Genomic DNA, 20,592 nt, shown 5'->3' on the forward strand with positions numbered 1-20,592 from the left:
AAATAACGTCGTTTAAAGCGTAAACCATGTCTTATGTTTTACTGTACGACGTAAAATATGTATTCCACGACCCAACCACCGTCGTTAAAAATTAATACACTAAACCCATAAAATTAAATTATACAATTTAAAAAATTAAGTTTATAAAAGGTTTTATGGTTTTAAAGCCTAACATATAACATAGACTACCCAAAAATTATACTTTAAAAATAAACCCCAATAAATAACAACACTAATCTCTAAACCCTAGACTCTAAACCCTAAACCATAAAAATAGAAGTGATTTTATGACTCATCAAAACAATTTTGTTTTGGATGGTCATTTTAAATTTTTGTTATTCAAAATGAATTTTTTTCAAGGTTTATGTGGAAGAAAATATATCAATGACTTCATAGGAGTTGACTTTTCAATTTTCTGATTTATTTTATATTTATTTTGAATATTTTGATATAAAAATAATAAAATATTCTTACCATACAACAAACCACGTCGGTGTTAAATAAATTGTAGACGTTGTAAATTGTAATAGACTACTAAGTCGTTAAAATGACGTCGTTAAAATGAGAAACCACGTCGGTGTTAAGAAATTAAAAACGTTGTAAATTATATAAACCGACTTACATATTAAAATGACGTCGTTTAAAGCGTAAACCATGTCGTATGTTTTACTGTACGACGTAAAATATGTATTCCACGACCCAAACACCGTCGTTAAAAATTAATACCCTAAACCCATAAAACTAAATTATACAATTTAAAAAATTAAGTTTATAAAAGGTTTTATGGTTTTAAAGCCTAACATATACCCTAGACTACCCAAAAATTATACTTTAAAAATAAACCCCAATAAATAACAACCCTAATCTCTAAACCCTAGACTCTAAACCCTAAACCATAAAACTAGAAGTGATTTTATGACTCATCAAAACAATTTTGTTTTGGATGGTCATTTTAAATTTTTATTATTCAAAATGAATTTTTTCAAGGTTTATGTGGAAGAAAATATATCAATGACTTCATAGGAGTTGACTTTTCAATTTTCTGATTTATTTTATATTTATTTTGAATATTTTGATATAAAAATAATAAAATATTCTTACCACAACAAGAAACCACGTCGTGGTTAATAAATTGTAGACGTTGTAAATTGTAATAGACTACTAAGTCGTTAAAATGACGTCGTTAAAATGAGAAACCATGGCGGCTATTTAACTATACGACGTAAAATATATATTTTACGACTTAACCGCAGTCGTTACATAAACGTCGTCGATTATACCCTGAACCCTTAAGAAATTGAAGATATTGTAAACCATTAACGACTCAATTGTTCAAAGAACGTCGTCTAACTATTTTTTTACGTCGTATTTGTTTAAAACACGCAACAACAAAATACGACGGTTATTGACTTTATTAGGTCGTTGGAAAAGTATTACACGTCGGTTAAGCAATTTGTATGTTTGTTTTTTTTTTAATTTAAGAAAACCTCAACAAATTTTTACATTACATATTATAGAGAAAATTGGTACATTATACATAAATATCAAGTGTTCAATAATTGCCCTGTTTAATAATTTGGAAAACAAACTCTGCCCATTCATTCCGGACTTCATCAATGGCTTCTTGGGGGTATGAAGCTTCCTGGTTTCCCTTGGCATACTGCATAAACAATGACTATTAGGGTTTATAAATAAAAAGAAATTCAATCATAGACGACGATATTTTTCATAACCGACGTAGTATATCCATTCAACGACGTTAATTTTACACGACCGTCGTTGATAATACAAAAAACGACGTGAAATGTATGAAGGTAATTTCTTCTTACCTTATTCTCAAACCCCAAGGAAGGATCCATGATGATGTCCCTCATGAAGCGCATTACATAATACCCGCATTCGACATTGCTGGGTTGCTTTGGTGTGCCTGAGAGAGTTTTCCAAATTATATTTTTACGTCCTGCTCGGGCTATGTGGGTATTATATATTTTTAAAGCACTGTTCACGATGTTTTTGGCCTCTTCATCGACCACACGATTTCCTGGCAGAGGATCCAGAAAATAGACGGTTTCTCTCTTTGCTCTTACAATCAGCAAAATCCAATGACGGCTGCACAAAATTAATATAAAAACGACGGTTATTTACAAAAACGACGTATTATAGTATTTCACACGACGAAGTAAAGTAGCTTACGACGACATTATATATTTATCACGACGATAAATAAATACCGACGTGGTTAGTAGTTTCAAACGACTAAATAAAATAAAACACCGACGTGGTTAGTTTATAAGCTGTCATTTATTGAAAATCTTAAAAACAAAATCCTAAGGAGACTAACCCTGGATTGTAAGGCATCATGAAAATCTGTTCACCGTCTGTCTTCTGAAGTCGAGCTGCTACCAGTCGTGATCTTGCAGTTATTGTGCCAGAGTTGGCACTAACTGTAGCAGGGTCGATAAAGCCAACCATACTGCACATATTGGCTTTTTTCAAAACATCGTGTAAGTACCTAAACAAATAAAATAATATAAACAAGTCAGCACACAAAACACGACGGTTATGTATAAAAAAAACGACGTATTATAATATTTCAAACGACGTACTGAAATAGATGAGGACGTTATAATATATTTATCACGACGGTTGTTAGTTAAGACGACGTGGTTAGTTAGTTAAGACGACGCAATATATAAACCAACGAGTTATTATTTTAGAAGTACAAACCTCATATATACAGCCAATACAGTAGCTCCAATTTCTTCCATGCCTGCAAATTGTGTAATATCTTCAGGCAGGAGGAAGGTATCGCGCTCACCACCAAACACCTCCTTATCAATTGTAAATTGGACTGTCTTATCCTCAGGCAGGAGTGTCGTTTCCACAAAACGACAAAGGGTTTTTAAAGAAGATGGCGCCTCCATTTTTGAATAAGCACCAACTTCAATAACCTGTTTAAAGAAATAAAAAAAATGACGTGGTAATTCAATAAAGACAACGGTTTAAGGAATAAAACGTCGTTTTAAAAGTATTTAAACGACGGTGAAAAAATTGTCGTGGTAATTTAATAAAGACGACGGTTTTATGAATAAAGAGTCGTCTGAAACCATTTAAACGACGGTGAAAAAACCGTCGTTTAAATATTTTATTACGTCTTAAAAAAATTCCGCCGTCTAAGTTGTAAACAAACGACGGATTAAATAAAAATATCGACGTCTGAAATTTTGAAAAACAAATAAAAAAGTTATGTTAACATACCTTGTCGTCATGCTTTTCTTCATCTTCTTTCTCCTTTTCTTCTTCCTTCTCTTCATCTCTTTTTTCTTCTTCCTTCTCTTCATATCTTTTTTCTTCTTCCTTCTCTTCATCTCTCTTTTCTTCTTCCTTCTCTTCATCTGGCTGATGTTTCCCCATTTTGGCAGTATCATCCTCCAAATGTAGGGATCTCACATCACCTCCAGAGCAGCTAGCTTTGTCAGACATTGGATTTTTGGGGCTTTGGCTAATTCTTGGTTTAAGCATGCTTGGATCAAAATTGGGAATTAATTGGGAAAGCTGACTCAGGAAATGCTCCCTCTCAGCCTCTACCAATTGTTTTGTCCTAGCCTCCATCCTTAAGGCCTCTTCCCTTGCCTTAGCCTCCATCTTTTTAGTCTCTTCTTGAAGGAGAACTCTTAAACTCTCCTTCAAACGGTCGTCAAAGCTCACCCTCTGTGGTTTGGGCAAATTGAAATATTGCCTTGGGGAAACACCAGCACCAACTCCCCTCACCCTGCCTGGATGCTCGGGGCCCAAAGCCATGGTCAGCACATCATTGCTGCCATCTACTCTGACTTTGCCTTCCGAGACTTGTTTCTGCAATTCATCCTAAAACAAAGATAAACAAAAAAACACACGACGGTTATTTATGTACAAACGACGTATTATATAATTTCACACGACGCAATAACGTATAAACCGACGTTATTATAACTTATCACGACGGTAGTTATACCGACGTGGTTATTTATTTAAAACGACGAAATGAATAAACAACCGACGTCTTATGCTATAATTAAAGATAACAGAGTAGTGATTCCTATTTAGACCGTTAACGACGTTTTTAAAAAAATTTCGACGTGGTAATATCCTTCACACGACGCGAAAATGAACCACCGACGTCTTATGCTATAATTACAGAAAACATAGTAGTGATTCCTATTTAGACCTTTAACGACGTTTTTAAAAACTTTTCGACGTGGTAATATCATTCACACGACGAAAAATATAACATACGACGTAATAAGAATAATTCACAGTTTAATAAAAATTTAAAACAGAGTGAGTAGGCTTACAATTAATTTTGCCTTCTCTGCCACCTTTGGATCAGGGATGTTACCATGTTTGTCCTGTCTAGCTCTCTTCCATAAGGTAGATCGATCAATTTCTACCCCAGGCATGGTTTCCTCCAATTGATCCTCCAATCCAGCATATCCTTTTCGAGACAATCGATGATTGTACTCGAGTTTCTCCCTAATCTGTGAATGTTGAGAATGCACAGACTGAAAATCTTTGGATAGCCTTGAAGCTACAAAGGCATCCCATTGTGCTTTCTCTATGAATTTATATGTTTCAGGGGGTTGGCTTAATTTCTCCCTGTCATTGGTGTATGGAAGGATATAATGCCTCGTTAGTGTAGACTTGAAATCCTTCCATTTTTTGGCAGCAGAAGATAAAACAGAGGTCTTGCCCCCTTGGCCTACGACAAAAGCCATGTCAACTGCTTCCCAAATCTGCTCCTTTATATCCTTTGGGATTTGGGACCATTTCTTGTCCACAAGTGGGATCCTGGAGCGTGCCAAGACACCAATATACGACTGCATCTCAATATGTGCTTGGCCAACACCTTTCCCCCTTTTATTGTACTCAACAATTGGCCTCAGTTTCTGAAGCTTTCTCTTCACAACACGAGGCATTGTGCTCATACCTCGACCAGTCTTTGAATCATCAGAGATTGTTGTCTGGCTGGTTGGTTCTGTCTCAGCAGATGATGAAGCAAACTTCATCTTCTTCGAAGACTTCATCTCCTTCGAAGACTTGTCTTGGGGAGCTACCACTCCAAGCTTCTTGGAGCCAGAATCCTTAGTTTGTTGTTGAGAAACCATTTTAACAGACAAAACTGCAAGTGAAAATATTTCAGGAAAACATTAAGAACACAAACGACGGTATTAAAAAAATACGACGTATGATATGATTTTAGACGACGCAATGAAATAATCTCAGACGTAATAAATGTTTAAAACCATTATTTATATAACGTCGTGGTATATATGTTCACACGACGTCAATAGTAATACACCGTCGTGGTAAACTATTATTTATATAACGTCGTGGTATTTATGTTCATACGACGTCAATAGTAATACACCGTCGTGGTATTAACATTCACACGACGTAAAACAATAAGATATTTTGTCGTCTATATTAGATACCAACCCTAGTTTATTTTTCTTTATATTTTATCAAATAAGGGAAAAACAAAAACCATTGTTCAGCGAAATCAAACCTGCAATTAAACAAGCATATAAAAAAAGACTATTATTTTAAAAACAACTTTGTCAATTTTCAGACGACGCTAGAACAACTGACGAACCGTCGTGGTCTACCGTCGTCTTATTTAGTTGATGTAGTTGTCTTCAAAGTTGGAAACTTTCTCTCTTTGTCTGTATATTTTATCAAACTTGGAAAGAAGTAAAATGATTTTGGCCAGAAAAAAGGTAAAAAGATTTTTCAAACAAAAAACGTATGAGCATGCAAAACAATAACCAAAATAGTGAAAATGAAAGCTTACCTTTTGCGTGCAATGAAAGCAAGAGGAAGATGATCGATGTTTAAGTTCAGAGACGACGAAGAAGACGAGAGGAAGACGATGAGAAACTCTGACAATGCTCTGACAAGGAAAAAAGACTAAAAGGTTTCTCTGGGAGATTGAAATTTTTAATCGGGTTTGGAAACAGTGCATGTGTAAGTCGAAAAGTTGCTTACATATAAAACCATTTCAAAAAAATAATACGGCGGTTACATTTAACTACGTCGTTTTTAACTAAAACGACGCAATATTTTTCATTCGACGTGGAATCATTTCATTTAACGTCGCTAGGTTTAATATAACCGACGTGGATTTTAATTTTTAAATTATGAATAGAATTTTTTTTCCCGTGACCTTTCAGTTTATTTTTCAATTACAGTGCGTTATAAATAGAGTTTTTTTTCCGGAGGAAATTTAAAACGAAGGAAATTAATATTCTGCAATATGTAAAGTTTCTTTTTTGGATGACAGATTTAAATAAAATAAGAATATAAAAATAACAAATGTGTAAGTCAAGTAGACGAAAAGTTGCTTACATATAAAACCATTTCAAAAAAATAATATGGCGGTTACATATAACTACGACGTATAAATTACAAAATACGACGGTACATTTAACTTCGGACGTGGTAAATAAATACGACAGTAGTTTGTAGGTACCGTCGTAGTAAACTCAAAAATTAAAGTACATAAGTAATAACTCGCGTCATGGTATATTATTTAACACGTCGTTTTTATTAATTTACCGACGTGGATTTCTGTAATATACGTCGATCATACCGACGTTGATTTTACAATTTAAACGGCGGTTTTTTTGTAAGGACCGCCGTTGGTTTTAAAAATTTATTCTATAAATTTGTCGCTTTCATTCATTTTCGGTTTACATTTAAGGTTCCAAGTTCTTCCTCTCTCAGTCTCTCATGTCTCAAAGACAATAATTTGGATGTTTTCTCAAAGAGAAATTGAGCTTACTCGCATCAAATATATGTCCACAAGAAGAAGCTTGTCAACTAGCCTTCTCACTTCCTTGATCAAGCCTGATAGGACACTTAGTGCTTCTGAATACTCCTTGCTTTCCATCAAAAGAGATGCAAGCCTGGCCTCCACTCGCTGTCGAAGGAAAGTTCGCTTCTCAGGGAAATCTGAAGATCAGATGTGCCTGATCCTCTGCTTGATTTTCTTGCCTAAGAAGATCGTCGGATTTATTGTGATAGCCTCTTCCTTTATCCGTAGAGCTTCAGAAGAAGAAGATGGGTTTCAAGAATGCGATAAAGAATAGAAATGGCTTCAGATGGCCTCTAAAGCATGAGCAATTGAATCAGTAGTTTCTGGGAGATATGATGAAGACATTGTCAATGCTTTGAACTACACAAGTCCTGCAGAAAGATATGTTAAAGAAACTGAAACAACGGCGGTTTTCTGTTCTACCGTCGTCTTTTCTCGTCGTCTATATTAAGTTAAGATGGCGGTAGATTTATAATTACCGACGTAGATTATTTTGTTAAACGTCGTTAAGTGTACTACAACCGACGTGGATTTTAATTTTAAATTATAAATAGAGTTTTTTTTCCCGTATTCTTTCAGTTTTAGTTTTCAATTCCAAAGCGTGATAAATAGATTTTTCTTTCCCGAGGAAATTTAAAATGAGGGAAATTAATGTTCTAGAATTTGTAAACTAACACGACGCAATATTTGCAAATCTGTGTCATCTGTTAAGATTATGATGTGGAACAGAGTTCCATCTGGTAAGATTTCGTAACCCTTGGGATCTCAGACAAAACTGATTATGTCGGCGGTGTTCTATATAAACCGTCGTGGTTATTTCAATTCTTGTCATTAAGTAGATCTACCGACGTAGGATAAGAAAATCAAAGAAAAAAATTGTTAACAAAAATTCTTATTAAGACGACCGTTAAAATTAAAGGTACGACGTATAAAATGAATAAATACGACGATAAATTTTATTGTACGATTTAAAGATAACGTCGTAGAACTATACGAGAATGACGTCGATATATTTATATTTTCCGTCGTTGTAAATTAATTTAATACGGCGATATTTTGTATTTTAAAGCCGTGGATTTGTTTGTAATTATACGGCGTCTTATACGAAAACCTCGTCGTGTTATTTTATGAGTAAAAACGGCAGTTTTTATTGAAATCGTCGTCTTTACTTTCTACGTCGGTCGATTCATAACTTCTGCCGTTCTTTGTTGGCATTGATTTTACACTGCGGAAATCTGTTTCAAATAGACGTCGGTTGTTTAATTATGTACGTCGTTGTTTTTGAACAGCCATTTGAAACTCCATTTTTTAGTTGTCTAAGGTTGTATTACACGACGGTGTTTTTAGAACCGTCGTCTTTTTATAAACCACGACGGTGTTCACTTAGACCGTCGTTGTTTTCTGGTCGTCTTTTTCACTTTTTGTAGTAGTGTAATATCATTCACACGACGAAAAATATAACATACGACGTAATAAGAATAATTCACAGTTTAATAAAAATTTAAAACAGCGTGATAGTAGGCTTACTATTAGAAGAGATTGTGAAAGTAGCAATTGCAATGTTGTTCATATATATATATATAGGGAGAGAGGATGTGGGTCCTACCTACCTCAATTTGATAGGGACTTGTCCAAAGTAAACTGCTTCATGACGCATTGGGTGAGCTAAGGATGATAAGTCAAGAGATTAATTAGACCAGAAGAAAAACTCCTCACCAAATTTAAGAAGACATATTTTAATGGTTTTGGCAACTTCTTTTTAAGAAGACAAATTTTACTCGTCAAAACCATTGTGGCGAGGCAAATGTGAGTTTCCTTCCAGATTTCTTCTCCCTTGTGTTAGAAGCTGCGTAAACCATAAAATACATATGCTCTTGTTGTCAATCGTCGTCGATCATGTTGTTGCCATGATAAATAGTTTTGAATGATAAAATGAATGTTCATTATTGAAAAGTCCTAATAAGATCTGTTGATCTAATAAATCACCTTTTAAAAATCATGAATCATTATTTAACGATCATCTCTTTAAAAAATCAATCGTACCTCACTCGAAAATTTGATTCCAAGATACACACACCATTCCATTTTATTTAAGATCCATTCTGTCACATGTGCTGACAGACAGTCTGATATGTTTACACAACAGCCACAAACAACAGTTAAGACCACAAAATCGAACTTTTAATTTCGATTGCATGATGCACAACTTAAAAGGCAGGAGGCTTCAATGTATTTCCAACGTCGTCGATAACAAATCGGTATCTGACGTCCGCTTTCGATAGGTATAACCTCAACCTCGGCTGTTATGTTGTGCTTGGCTGCAAAATCAATCATCTCTTGTGTCTCCTTGACACCTCCAATGTTGCTAACACCTACCATCTTTCTTCCTATAATTGCAAAATAATGTTAATACACACTCATCAAATTCTCTCAATCAAAATTATAGCTTTCTTTTGTCCAATCCAATCTTTGAACTTTGAAGTGAGTTACGCCATTTATATGCGCCTTGCCCATTAGCAAAGGAAAAACAGGAAGCTCATGGGGCTTCTCTGGTGCACCAAGCACCACAAGTTTTCCGTTAGTCTTCAACAAACGAATCAAAGGCAAGATAGGGTGAACTGCAGAAACCGTGTCGATTATACCATCCATTGTGCCCATGGCTGCCTACAAAATTAAGGTGACAAAATATTAGATCATCCTCCTATATACATAAATGAAAGTCATTAATGCAACTTGACAATACCAGCATCTGATCTTGTTCGCGGCTGACCAAAAACGAATCGGCTTTTAGACGTTTAATAGCTTCCTCCTTCTTACTAGGGGAGGTACTAATCGCTGTAACCCTAACCCCCTTAGCCTTGGCAAATTTCACTGCCACATGGCCTAGACCACCAAGGCCAACCACACCGACATGCATGCCGGGTTTGTCGAGGCCATAATATCTCAACGGGCTGTAGGTTGTAATCCCGGCACAAAGGAGAGGAGCAGCACCCTCAAGAGGCAGCTTATCCGGAATACGAATCACGAAGTGCTCATCGGCCACCATGATGTCGGAGTAACCTCCATACGTGGTGGAATTCCGTCGTGATACTTGGCACCATAGGTGAGTATAAGTCTGGGCCAGTAGTTCTCAAGATTGTTTGCACACTTATCACAAGATTGGCAAGATCCCACCAGGCACTCAACACCTACCTTGTCTCCAACTTCGTATTTTAGCACTCTACTTCCTACCTCTGTCACTACTCCAACAATCTCATGCCTGATTTCCCATTTAAATTGAGTTAACATTTGATTAATTACATGGCTAGCATAATCAGATATCAAAGTTGATTAGCATAACCATGTGCAGAGTATGTAGCAAAGTGTGTATGTACCCGGGAACTAGGGGATAGGTAGTAATCTCCCATTCCAAATAAAAAACAAAAAACCAATATCCAAGATTGAAATGAAAATGTAAATAAAATGAAACAAGATTTGAAGGAGAATATAACCTTCTTGAGAAATTGAAGGGAGAGAGAACACCAGATGAATTTCTGGCTGCCCATCCAAAGGCCTTCATTGGGTGTTGCTGCTCTTGAGACTTGGCCATATTTTTTTTCCTCTTACACTTAAACCACACACCGACTATATGTTAGTGTTAATCAGTATATATAATGGATGTAGTGACCGAGTGACAGTCTGAGAAGCAGCAGTATTCCCAAGTGGCAGTATGAGGGAGTTTATGCGTTGTCCGTGTAGAGAGGATGCGGCAGCAGGGTTTGGTGCATGCTGCTGAGCTGACGCATTTTTGGTGAAAAACAATAATGGCAACAGGAAATTATCAGAAATTTCCATGAAAGAGAAAGCTGTTGTTGATAGCCATGTCAGAATGATTGTGAGTAGAGAATGCCACGTTAGAGCACTTCCAGCGGTAAGAGGAAGCCTAGATAGGAGAGGGCTTAGGCCCGCGTGACAGCGCCAGCGTGTAAGGACAAGCTCGGGCAAGGTGTGGGGACCATCAATCCGAGCAAGCCCACAGGCAAATTCAGCCTGTGCTATTGCCTGAGCAAGTGGCGTAATGCTGACATCAGCAAATTCATGGCTAGTTGTTGACTAGTCATAATTATATTTGGTTAAGTTTTAAAGTGTGTGAATATTACTATTGTTGAGGCCCAAAAAATCCACGGTTGGGCCCGAAAATATTCTCGGCCCAAAACGATATATTATTGAGAAAAGACCCAATTTGGAGCACACGAAAGTCCGCCATGCACAAGTCACACTCCATGTGCCATGCCAAATAAATAATCCGTCATGCTAGGAATCGAGATTAAGATTATAAAATGCATTAGCTCTACAAATCCATGCTAATTATCCCACCAAGCATCATAATTAAAACATGCCAAGCGACATGCTATGCCAAGCACGAAATCGTTATCTCACACCCAACCACGCTACAAACCTAAGTGGGCCCAAGCCACTCAAACGCCCAGGGCTCGCTTGAGTGGGTTGTGGCATGAATGGAAATGAATCAACATGAGGCCCATTGATGGGCCGAGAAATGGAAGGTCTCGGGTTGCTTGGGAGCCTCGAGACTTAAGCCTATTTCTTAGGCCCAAACATGTCGGTGAGCACAAGGGAGAAAAATAGCCCAATAGCTCAAGCAAAATAGCCTATTGACACAACCAAAAAGCCCAATGTTTAACAAAAATAGCCCACTTGCTTAAGGAACCACCTTGGCCCATACAAAACCCCAAAATAAGCCCAAAAATCTCAGCCCTTTGCTGGAAAAATAGAAGCCACGTAGAGAAGGCCTGCAGGATCATTGAACGGAGCTGCTGGGAGGTTCCAGCACATGGAGGGAGTAAGTTTCAAATCCAAAACATCCAAGGAACCAGGGGTATTAGCGTGTAAGATACCAAAGAGAGAAACACCCTTCGAAGCAGCATATATATCCCAACTCCTTTTCTCATCAGACTTGGCCATGGAAAAAAGGGAAGAAAGTAATAAAAGAGATGGCTGGGAAAGGAAATTTGTCATTGAGACAACTACGGGAAAAGGGGGCCTTAAGCTTCCAAAAAACTCTGATCTTGTGCAAATAGACAGAAGGGATTTCATCAAAATGGGAAGAGTCAAGGAGGGAGATGAGAAATGAGAGGAAAAGCTTGGCCAAAATGAGTAGAAGCCATTAGGGTTTCTTGAGAAGCGATGGTTTCCAGCGGCTATAAAATGAGGCTTCTCCTACCTAACAAATCCAACCCAGATTCAAAGAGCAAGCTTTCTCTCTAACTTGCAAAAACCTAGCAATCTCGTGCACTGTTCACCCTCTTCTCCATTTTTCTCTTCTGGCAGACAGAGTATCTGTCAAGCTGCCGGAAGAGCATTGTTCTTCATTTCTCTCTTCCTAGCCAAATCTCCTACAAATCTCTCCTTTCTCACCTTAACACTTCCCCTTTTCCCCCCTAAGAAAGCCTAAATTTCCCCTCAGTGCTAAACTCATGTTGATTTTGCTTCCATGCCACATGCCTCTCATGCCAAGCTCAAAAGTTTATCTGTAAGTATGCAAAAATTACTTGTAAGTTGCCATTGTTTTGGCTGGTGAAGGTAACCAAAATACTTCCTAAGGCTTTGCTGCCCTTTCGAAGCATTTTTGGAGCTTAATTTTCGAACTCAGACAAAGAGGACAATTTCATCAGTCTGCCCTTTACGGCAGCCCAGCCCATTTACAGCTGCCGAAAAAAAAAAGTCTCCTACAACTATCTGTCTGAATAGCATTTAAATTTACCTCTCGTCACCTGAGTACCAATTTCAAGGAGGAATTCCTCCTCAAAATAAATAGGATTCTCACATTTGTCAAATTCTTTTAGCTGTTTTTAGCTTTTGAATTCCTTTAATTTTTTTCTTTTAAAATTTAGTGAATGTTAAAATTCCATTAAGAGGAGTTCCTCCTTAATTTTAAGGTGCCAAACCATGCTCCCCTTTAATATATGCTCCTCATTACTACTGCCTCAGGTATGCTCCTCGTTACTAGTGCCTCAGGTGGATCAACAAACAATTGCCTCTTCAAGATCTCTGATTTGATAATTGGAAGCATTCAGATTTTAGGTTATTTGTGTAAGAATTATATATTCGTAGAAAAAATTGGCTAATTTGAGATATTTTTAGTTAAACTGTTATCTACACTCCAATAGAGAGACAAAGAACATAGCCCCAAAAAGGATTCTTGCAAACAATAGAATAAGATGCAAAACAATAAACACAACCATTGCAAACATACAGTGAGCAAAGTCAATTCTCATAAAGAAATTAGATATAAAAAATTCTTAAAATTCAACCAATATTAATATTTGAAATTGTAAACAAGATCTGTAAACGAGATCAGTTATCAATACTATCCTCTCACAAAAGACATCTACGGATGCGCATAACCAATATATTATCTCCAGCACATATGTGAATTTGAGAATTCCGAACATGGTTGATATGTGATTGTTTTTCAAACTATTGAATTGGTGGAACTGGAATCCTTGATTGGAACAAAACAAACCAAATCCTCACCTGAAACTTTTCCATTTATTCTTTTAGATAAGATCCATCCTATCATATTGTGCTGATAGTACCAAGAAAAGTTTACAGAAAACACAACAAAAATTGAGACCACAAAATCAAACTCAATTTCGATTGCCAGTTCATCCATTGATTTAGACCGGGATGCAAAAGTTAAGTAGACTTCAATGTGTTCCCAACGTCAATGACAAATCGGTATTTGACATCTGTTTTGGCAAGGCGCTCCATGGCAGTGTTCAAATAATCAACTGGGATAACCTCAACTTGGGCTGTTATGTTGTGCTTGGCTGCAAAATCAATCATCTCTTGTGTCTCCTTCATGCCTCCGATATTACTACCAGCAACCATCTTTCTTCCTGTAACATTTCCAAACTAAGTGCTTGAATAAACCATCATCCAATGCAACTCCATGAAAGAAGTGAGTTATGTCATAGGCTTACCCATTAGCAAAGGAAAAACTGGAAGCTCAAGGGGTTTCTCTGGTGCACCAACCATAACAAGCTTTCCATTAGACTTCAACAAAGCAATTAAAGGCAAGAGTGGGTGGACTGCTGAAACCGTATCGATAATGCCATCCATTGTGCCCACGGCTGCCTACCAAATTAGAAGACAAAAGATTAATTAGATCATAATCTAGTTAAATTCATGATCAATGCTACATGTTTAAGTAATCACCTGCATCTGATCTTGATCACGGCTGACCAAAAACAAATCGGCACGAAGATGTTCAATAGCTTCCTTCTTCTTATTAGGGGAGGTACTTATTACTGTAACCCTAACGCCCAGAGCCTTGGCAAACTTCACTGCCACATGTCCAAGACCACCTAGACCAACCACACCCACATGCATACCGGGTTTGTCAAGACCATAATATCTCAATGCGCTATAGGTTGTGATTCCTGCGCATAGAAGAGGGGCAGCACCATCAAGAGGAAGGTTGTCCGGAACACAAATTACGAAGTGCTCATCGGCCACCATGAAATCAGAGTAACCTCCATATGTGATGGTTACGTCATGGTACTTGGCGCCGTAGGTGAGTATATATTTGGGGCAGTAATTCTCAAGATTGTTTGCACAATTATCACAAGATTGGCAGGATCCTACCACGCACCCAACTCCTACCTTGTCCCCAACTTTGAATTTTTCTACTTTGCTCCCTACCTCTGTCACTACACCAACAATCTCATGCCTACATTGCCCAATTGAGTGTGCATGCATTTCATTAGTTAAGTTACTCAAGAACTAGATTCATAGCATTAGTCCAATTCACGGAGAAATCATCTCAGTCCCGGCAGCTGCCATTATGTCATTCTATCACAACCAAACATTCCCTGTCCCACCCGAGAGTGGCCATGGGCCTCGCTTGGTTGTGCGGGTGGCCGATGCCGGACCAAAAGAATTTCTCTAAGTATAACGTTGTTAAAATTGATAGAAAATGAATGTAATTTTTTGTTAAAAGTTTGTATATGTTTAGTATAGTGGATGGTATATGACTACATACCCAGGAACCAGAGGATAGGTAGAAAAACCCCAGTCATTCTTAACCATGTGAAGATCAGTATGGCATATACCACAGTATAACACTTTGAATGTCACATCTTTCTCTCCTGTTTCTCTACAACCAAATCAGTTCAATTTTAGACGACAAATCTAAAACTGAGATCCTGGAAAGCAAGAACTACCAACTAAATCATAAAAAAAGAAAACAAGAAACCAGAAACTTGTGTACTTAATCATAAAAAAAGCAGACAAATCCAAGATGAAGTGAAAATGTAAATCAAAGAAACAATAATCGGATCTAGTAGTAGGGTTAATAATGTATGTACCTTCTTGAGAAATTAAAGGGAGAGAGAACACCAGATGAGTCTCTAGCAGCCCATCCAAATGCCTTCTTGGGGTGTTCATGCTCTTGAGATTTCACCATTTTTTCTCTTCAAACTTCAAACACAAATCGACTGATAGCAGAGTGAGAGTTTGTGTGAGGGACAGATTGTGAAAGTAGCAATTTACAAGTGGCACTATGAGACCTCATGCATGTATATGTAAAGATGATGTGGCAACAGGTTTGGTGCTGAGCTGACGCATCGGGTGAGCAAAGGGCAGAGAGGGAATCTTTCTTTGCTGACCAGAAAATTTTCTTGCAAAAGTACACGGTAGTCTTCGCAGTGCCTCTAAAATCTCTCGTATTCTTTATAAAAAGCTTGACTCCTTCAAAATGAGGTGCTCGTTCTAAAAATAAATGGAATTTTGCCATTTATTAATTTCTTTTTCTAAAATAAATGCTGCTCTTTTCATTTCTATTTTATTTTCCCACCTACTGTATTTTCTTAACTACTATATCAATTTGAAACAACACAATTCTATATTTTCACCTATCATTATTTCTAAAATATGCTTTAATTAGATTCACTATTATACCCAATTTAAGAGCCCAAATTATTTAAAAACAAAACCCCTATATGAAATAGAATTTATAACACACCCAAAACCCATTTATAATATAACAAAAAGGCTTTTAACTTCTTTTAAAATACAAAACTACCATTGATTTATTAAAACAAACTCAACTCCAAAACTTCATAAAAAGCCCAACACTCAATGGGACATCAAAGTAATAAAATTAAATTCAATTGGGTCAGCTATCATTTTTTGGGTTTGTTTATAGAAATGAAATGGTGTAGGGTTTATCTATAATATTAGTGCTAAGAATGGGTATATGACTAAATATCTCTTATTTTTTAAACCTTTAATTATTAATTCAAGCATTTTCTATTTCCTAAAATAATTTATTTGATAAAAGTTCAGTAGTGGAAGTGAAGGTAGTGGTGAAAGAGATGAAGGTGAAGGTGGCAGTGATAGTGGAAGTGGTTGTGGGTGGTGATGAAGCTAGAGGCAGTGGTTGTGGTAGTGATGGTGGTGGAGATGGTGGTTGTAGAGGTGAAGGTGGTAGCGGTGGCGGCATGGTGGTGTAGGTGGAGGTGGAGGTGGAGGTGGAGGTGGTGGAGGAGGAGGAGCATGTGGTGGTGGCGTTTGGTGGTAGTGGTGGTGGAGGTGGTGGAGTTGCATGTGGAGGTGGAGGTAGTGTCACTTAAAAACAATTATGATGGTATTTTGGGAATTAAAATAATTCATTAAAGACTTATCTCTGCTTCTTTTGAAAGTAGCTTTGAAAAGCAACCAAGAGCTTACTTTTAAAAGCTGCTGTCAAAAGGCCACTACTTTAAAAATAATAGAGATATTTTATTTTTACTAAACACCTTAAACTGCTTAATTTTAAAGTGAAGCAGGTTTTTGGCAATTAAAAGCAATCCTAAACGAGGCCTTACACTTTCTTCTTTTTTTCTTTTTTTCTTTTTGTCAAATGGTAAAATAGGTTGATTACGCGAGTTTAGGTTTTTGGATTAAGTCCTCATAAGTCATTTTACAAAGGGATAAATTTGTCTTTAAATTTTTAAAGATTAGATGGGTGAGGAAATATGACAGGTAAGTGGAAATAGCAACACTCTTCTAAAATTCTTATAACTTTTTTTTTTTGTTTTAGAATTTTGTAAGTGTCAAAATCTTATTTGCTTTGAGGGGAGTCAAACTTTACTCTTATTTTTGTCTTGACTTATCATGAAAGTAAATGCTCTTTCCCTCACAAGAATTAATATTATATATGCCTAAAAAATGTTTAGGTTCGTGACGAGCCTGTAAACTGAGGACAAAAGCTTTATAAGGGAGAATTGACAACAAAAAAAACTTTAGGGGAGAATTGACCAAAAAAGAAAAACCTTTACAAAGGAATAAATTTGTCTTTAAATTTTTTAAGATTAGATGGGTAAGAAAATATGACAGGTAAGTGGAAATAGCAACATTCTTCTAAAATTCTTATAACTTTTTTTTTTTTGTTTTAGAATTTCGTAAGTGTCAAAATCTTATTTGCTTTGAGGAGAGTCAAACTTTACTCTTATTTTTCTCTTGACTTATCAAGAAAGTAAATGCTCTTTCCCCCACAAGAATTATTATATATGCCTAAAAAATGTTTAGGTTCGTGACTAGCCTGTAAACTGAGGATAAAAGCTTTATAGGGGAGAATTGACAACAAAAATAACTTTAGGGGAGAATTGACCAAAAAATAATAATAATAATCTTTAGGGGTCGTTTGTTACGCAGGACTGTCTTGGTATGGACTAAGCTTAAATACTGTCATGGATTGACTTAGCTTGGACTAAACTTAATAAGGCTTGTCCAGCGTTTGGTATAATGCGGGACTAGGATTGGGACTTGAATAAAAATATGTTTATTTAATTAATTAAAAAATTAAAAAACTAATAAAAATATTTTTTTATTTAACCTAAAGCCACACTCACCCAAAACCATCAACAAGCAGCCACTGGATCTCTGCAAGGGAAGTGAGAGTTCCCAAAAATTATCAGCACTCTCTCTCTCTCTCTCTCTCTCTCTCTCTCAATTTTGGTTCTTCCATTTCATGGCGATTTCAGATTCGCCGAGGCATTGCAGGCACCAGCACGAGCCCTCGCATGAACTCAGATCCATGGGATTTGCTCGGCGATTGGGTCCGAGCTCGACGGCACTACATTGTGTTCTGGAGTCGTTGTCGATCAAGAACTCGACTGATTTGACGGATATGAGGAGCAGAAGGATGAGCATCCTCAATTTTGATTTCAATAATGTGAATGATGATGATGATGTTAATGGTGAAGCCAGTGTGTTGAATTGGAATCGGGATGATGGTGATTACATGACTTGAATTGAGTGGCTGAGTATGAGCTAGCACATAACGCAAGGGATTTTTTTTTAAAAAATTTCTCTTGAAAACGCACGGGATTGTTCAGTCCCCTCTTTTTACATGGGATTAACTAACACCTTCTAAGGAAGTTTTTTTAGTGGGCCCCACATTAATAATCCCTGCTTAGAATTAGAATTAGAATTAGGTGAACCAAACGTGGGCCTAATTTTAATCTAATCCAATTCAGGCTTGAGAGGTGTACCAAACGAGGCTTTAGGGGAGAGTTCTTATATGGTGCAGGTTTCATAGGGCATAAGACTTCTGCTTCTGTTTTATTTAGGTTTATTCAGGATGTATGATGCTTCACATATTAATATCTTATTTTATTTATGAATATATTTATTGGGACTTACAAATAGTTTTAGATTTGGCTTTATCTCTTAATCATTGCGTCATACTAACTTTACTTATATGATTCAACGACTAAAAAGATAGGGCTTATAAAACCATCAATATAGAATTCTACTATTTAACACATGCAAGTTTCATGGTCAAATAAATAAAGAGCCTTGTATTTGTAAGCCCGAAAACCTTGTTTTTATTTGTTTGTCTAGAACACTAAAATAATAAAGTAAAGAAATAAAGAGTAGAGGGGCGACTGATGAAGAAGAATAGCTAGAAAATAAAAAAACACAAAAGCAAAAAACAAAAGTTGTCTGGGAAGATTAAAAAATGAAACAAAAAAGTTGTCAAGCAACATTAAAAAAACAGGATGATTGAGAGAAATCATGCCCTGGCTTAAATTTGTGAGACCACTGGTTTATTATGCCCTCGCTTAAACTGCAAGATTGTACATAGCACAAACCAAAACCTCATACGAAAAATTTAAAACTGAAACAAGCAAATTAAGAGCTAGGCTTCAATGTGTTTCCAATGTCAATGACAAAGCGATATCTAACGTCTGTTTTAGCAAGACGCTCTATTGCAGTATTCACATAATCAATAGGGATAACTTCAATATCAGCTGTAACGTTGTGCTTGGCCGCAAAATCAATCATCTCTTGTGTCTCCTTCATACCACCAACGCAACTACCAGCTACTATCTTCCTTCCTAGTAAATTTCAGAATAAATATAAATAGTTAGGTTAATTAATGGAGAAAAAGAGCCAAAAATATGTACATATATACTTAAACGCAATGAGACATTGAAGGGAGTTTCATCATATGCTTACCCATCAGCAGAGGAAAAACCGGAAGCTCGGGACGCTTCTCCGGTGCACCAACCATAACAAGCTTTCCATGAGACTTTAACAAATCAATGTAAGGTAAGAGAGGATGGTTTGCAGAGACTGTATCAATAATACCATCCATCGTGCCCATGGCAGCCTATGCATAATGAAGCAAAAATTTAAAAACTTGTCAGGTCATCTACTATTTCTTTGTACGGTCTCAACTGATCATGTATTGTAATGAATCGTACGGTCTCACCTGCATCTGATCTTCATCACGACTGACCAAAAACGAGTCAGCATGAAGATGTTTAATAGCTTCCTCCTCCTTTCCAGGGGAGGTACTGATCACAGTAATCTTAACCCCCATAGCCTTGGCAAATTTCACAGCCACATGGCCTAGACCACCAAGGCCAGCGACACCTACTGTTAGTGTTTGAATTCTTAGCTGGGTTTCTATGGAAGGTTTGAGTAGAGAGGAAAACACAGAGAGAATAGAGGAAGATTCAAGCTATATGTGTAGTGCTCTGTTACTCTCAAAGTCTGAGAGTGAGTGTATATATTTTTATCAAAATTCACGCACAAAGGCATGAGTACACAACCGTTAGCTTTAGCTGTACACACACAATCAACAATACAATCTCAGCCTTACACTTGTCATAATCTAGACTAAGTGAATACACAATTTAAAACAAGGCTTATTTACTCTAACTTTACTTAGCTCACAGCTTATACACTAATACTCCCCTTTAAGCTTTGAGCTGATACAACTCCAAGCTTATCTCTGAGATAGTTGAATCTATCTTTTGGTAAGGCCTTTGTAAAAATGTCTGCTACTTGTTCTTTGGTTGGGCAGTATACCAAATCAACAATTCCTTGCTGCAAGGCATCTTTTATGAAATGATATCTTCTGTCAATGTGTTTAGTCCTCTGGTGAAACACAGGATTTTTAGATATGGAGATTGCAGATGTATTGTCACACTGCAAAGGGGTTGCTTCAGCTGGTAACTCTCCAAAATCTTCAAGAACAAACCTGAGCCATATTGCTTGAGTTGTTGCTTCAGCAGCACTTATATACTCAGCCTCTGCAGTGGAAAGTGCAACACAATTCTGTTTCACAGAAGCCCATGAGAACACTCCACTACCAAAGGAAAACGCATAGCCTGAGGTACTCTTGCTGTCATCTACTGATCCCCCCCAGTCACTATCACAAAAGCCAACTAAAACTGCCTTCT

General features: G+C 36.9%; 1 protein-coding gene and 2 pseudogenes across 2 annotated transcripts; all 3 read right to left on the reverse strand.

Annotated features, from left to right (window-relative positions):
• Window positions 1-8,938, reverse strand: part of LOC18773771 — a 27,285-nt pseudogene extending 18,347 nt beyond the window's left edge.
• Window positions 8,919-15,578, reverse strand: LOC18775461 (annotated as a pseudogene). The gene is made up of 11 exons (XR_002272032.1): window positions 15,223-15,578; window positions 14,898-15,011; window positions 14,072-14,585; window positions 13,837-13,990; window positions 13,556-13,752; window positions 13,377-13,439; window positions 10,529-10,945; window positions 10,228-10,460; window positions 9,597-10,112; window positions 9,364-9,517; window positions 8,919-9,240 (listed from the first exon to the last, which is right to left on the reverse strand). The product of XR_002272032.1 is annotated as an uncharacterized LOC18775461 (transcript).
• Window positions 18,503-19,948, reverse strand: LOC18774854 (probable mannitol dehydrogenase). The gene is made up of 4 exons (XM_007206402.2): window positions 19,892-19,948; window positions 19,617-19,805; window positions 19,361-19,514; window positions 18,503-19,239 (listed from the first exon to the last, which is right to left on the reverse strand). The coding sequence occupies exons 1-4, from the start codon at window positions 19,946-19,948 to the stop codon at window positions 19,034-19,036; spliced, it is 606 nt and encodes a 201-aa protein (XP_007206464.2). The 3' UTR covers window positions 18,503-19,033.

This window comes from Prunus persica, chromosome G6, assembly GCF_000346465.2.
Source record: "Prunus persica cultivar Lovell chromosome G6, Prunus_persica_NCBIv2, whole genome shotgun sequence".
Classification (NCBI taxonomy): domain Eukaryota; kingdom Viridiplantae; phylum Streptophyta; class Magnoliopsida; order Rosales; family Rosaceae; genus Prunus; species Prunus persica.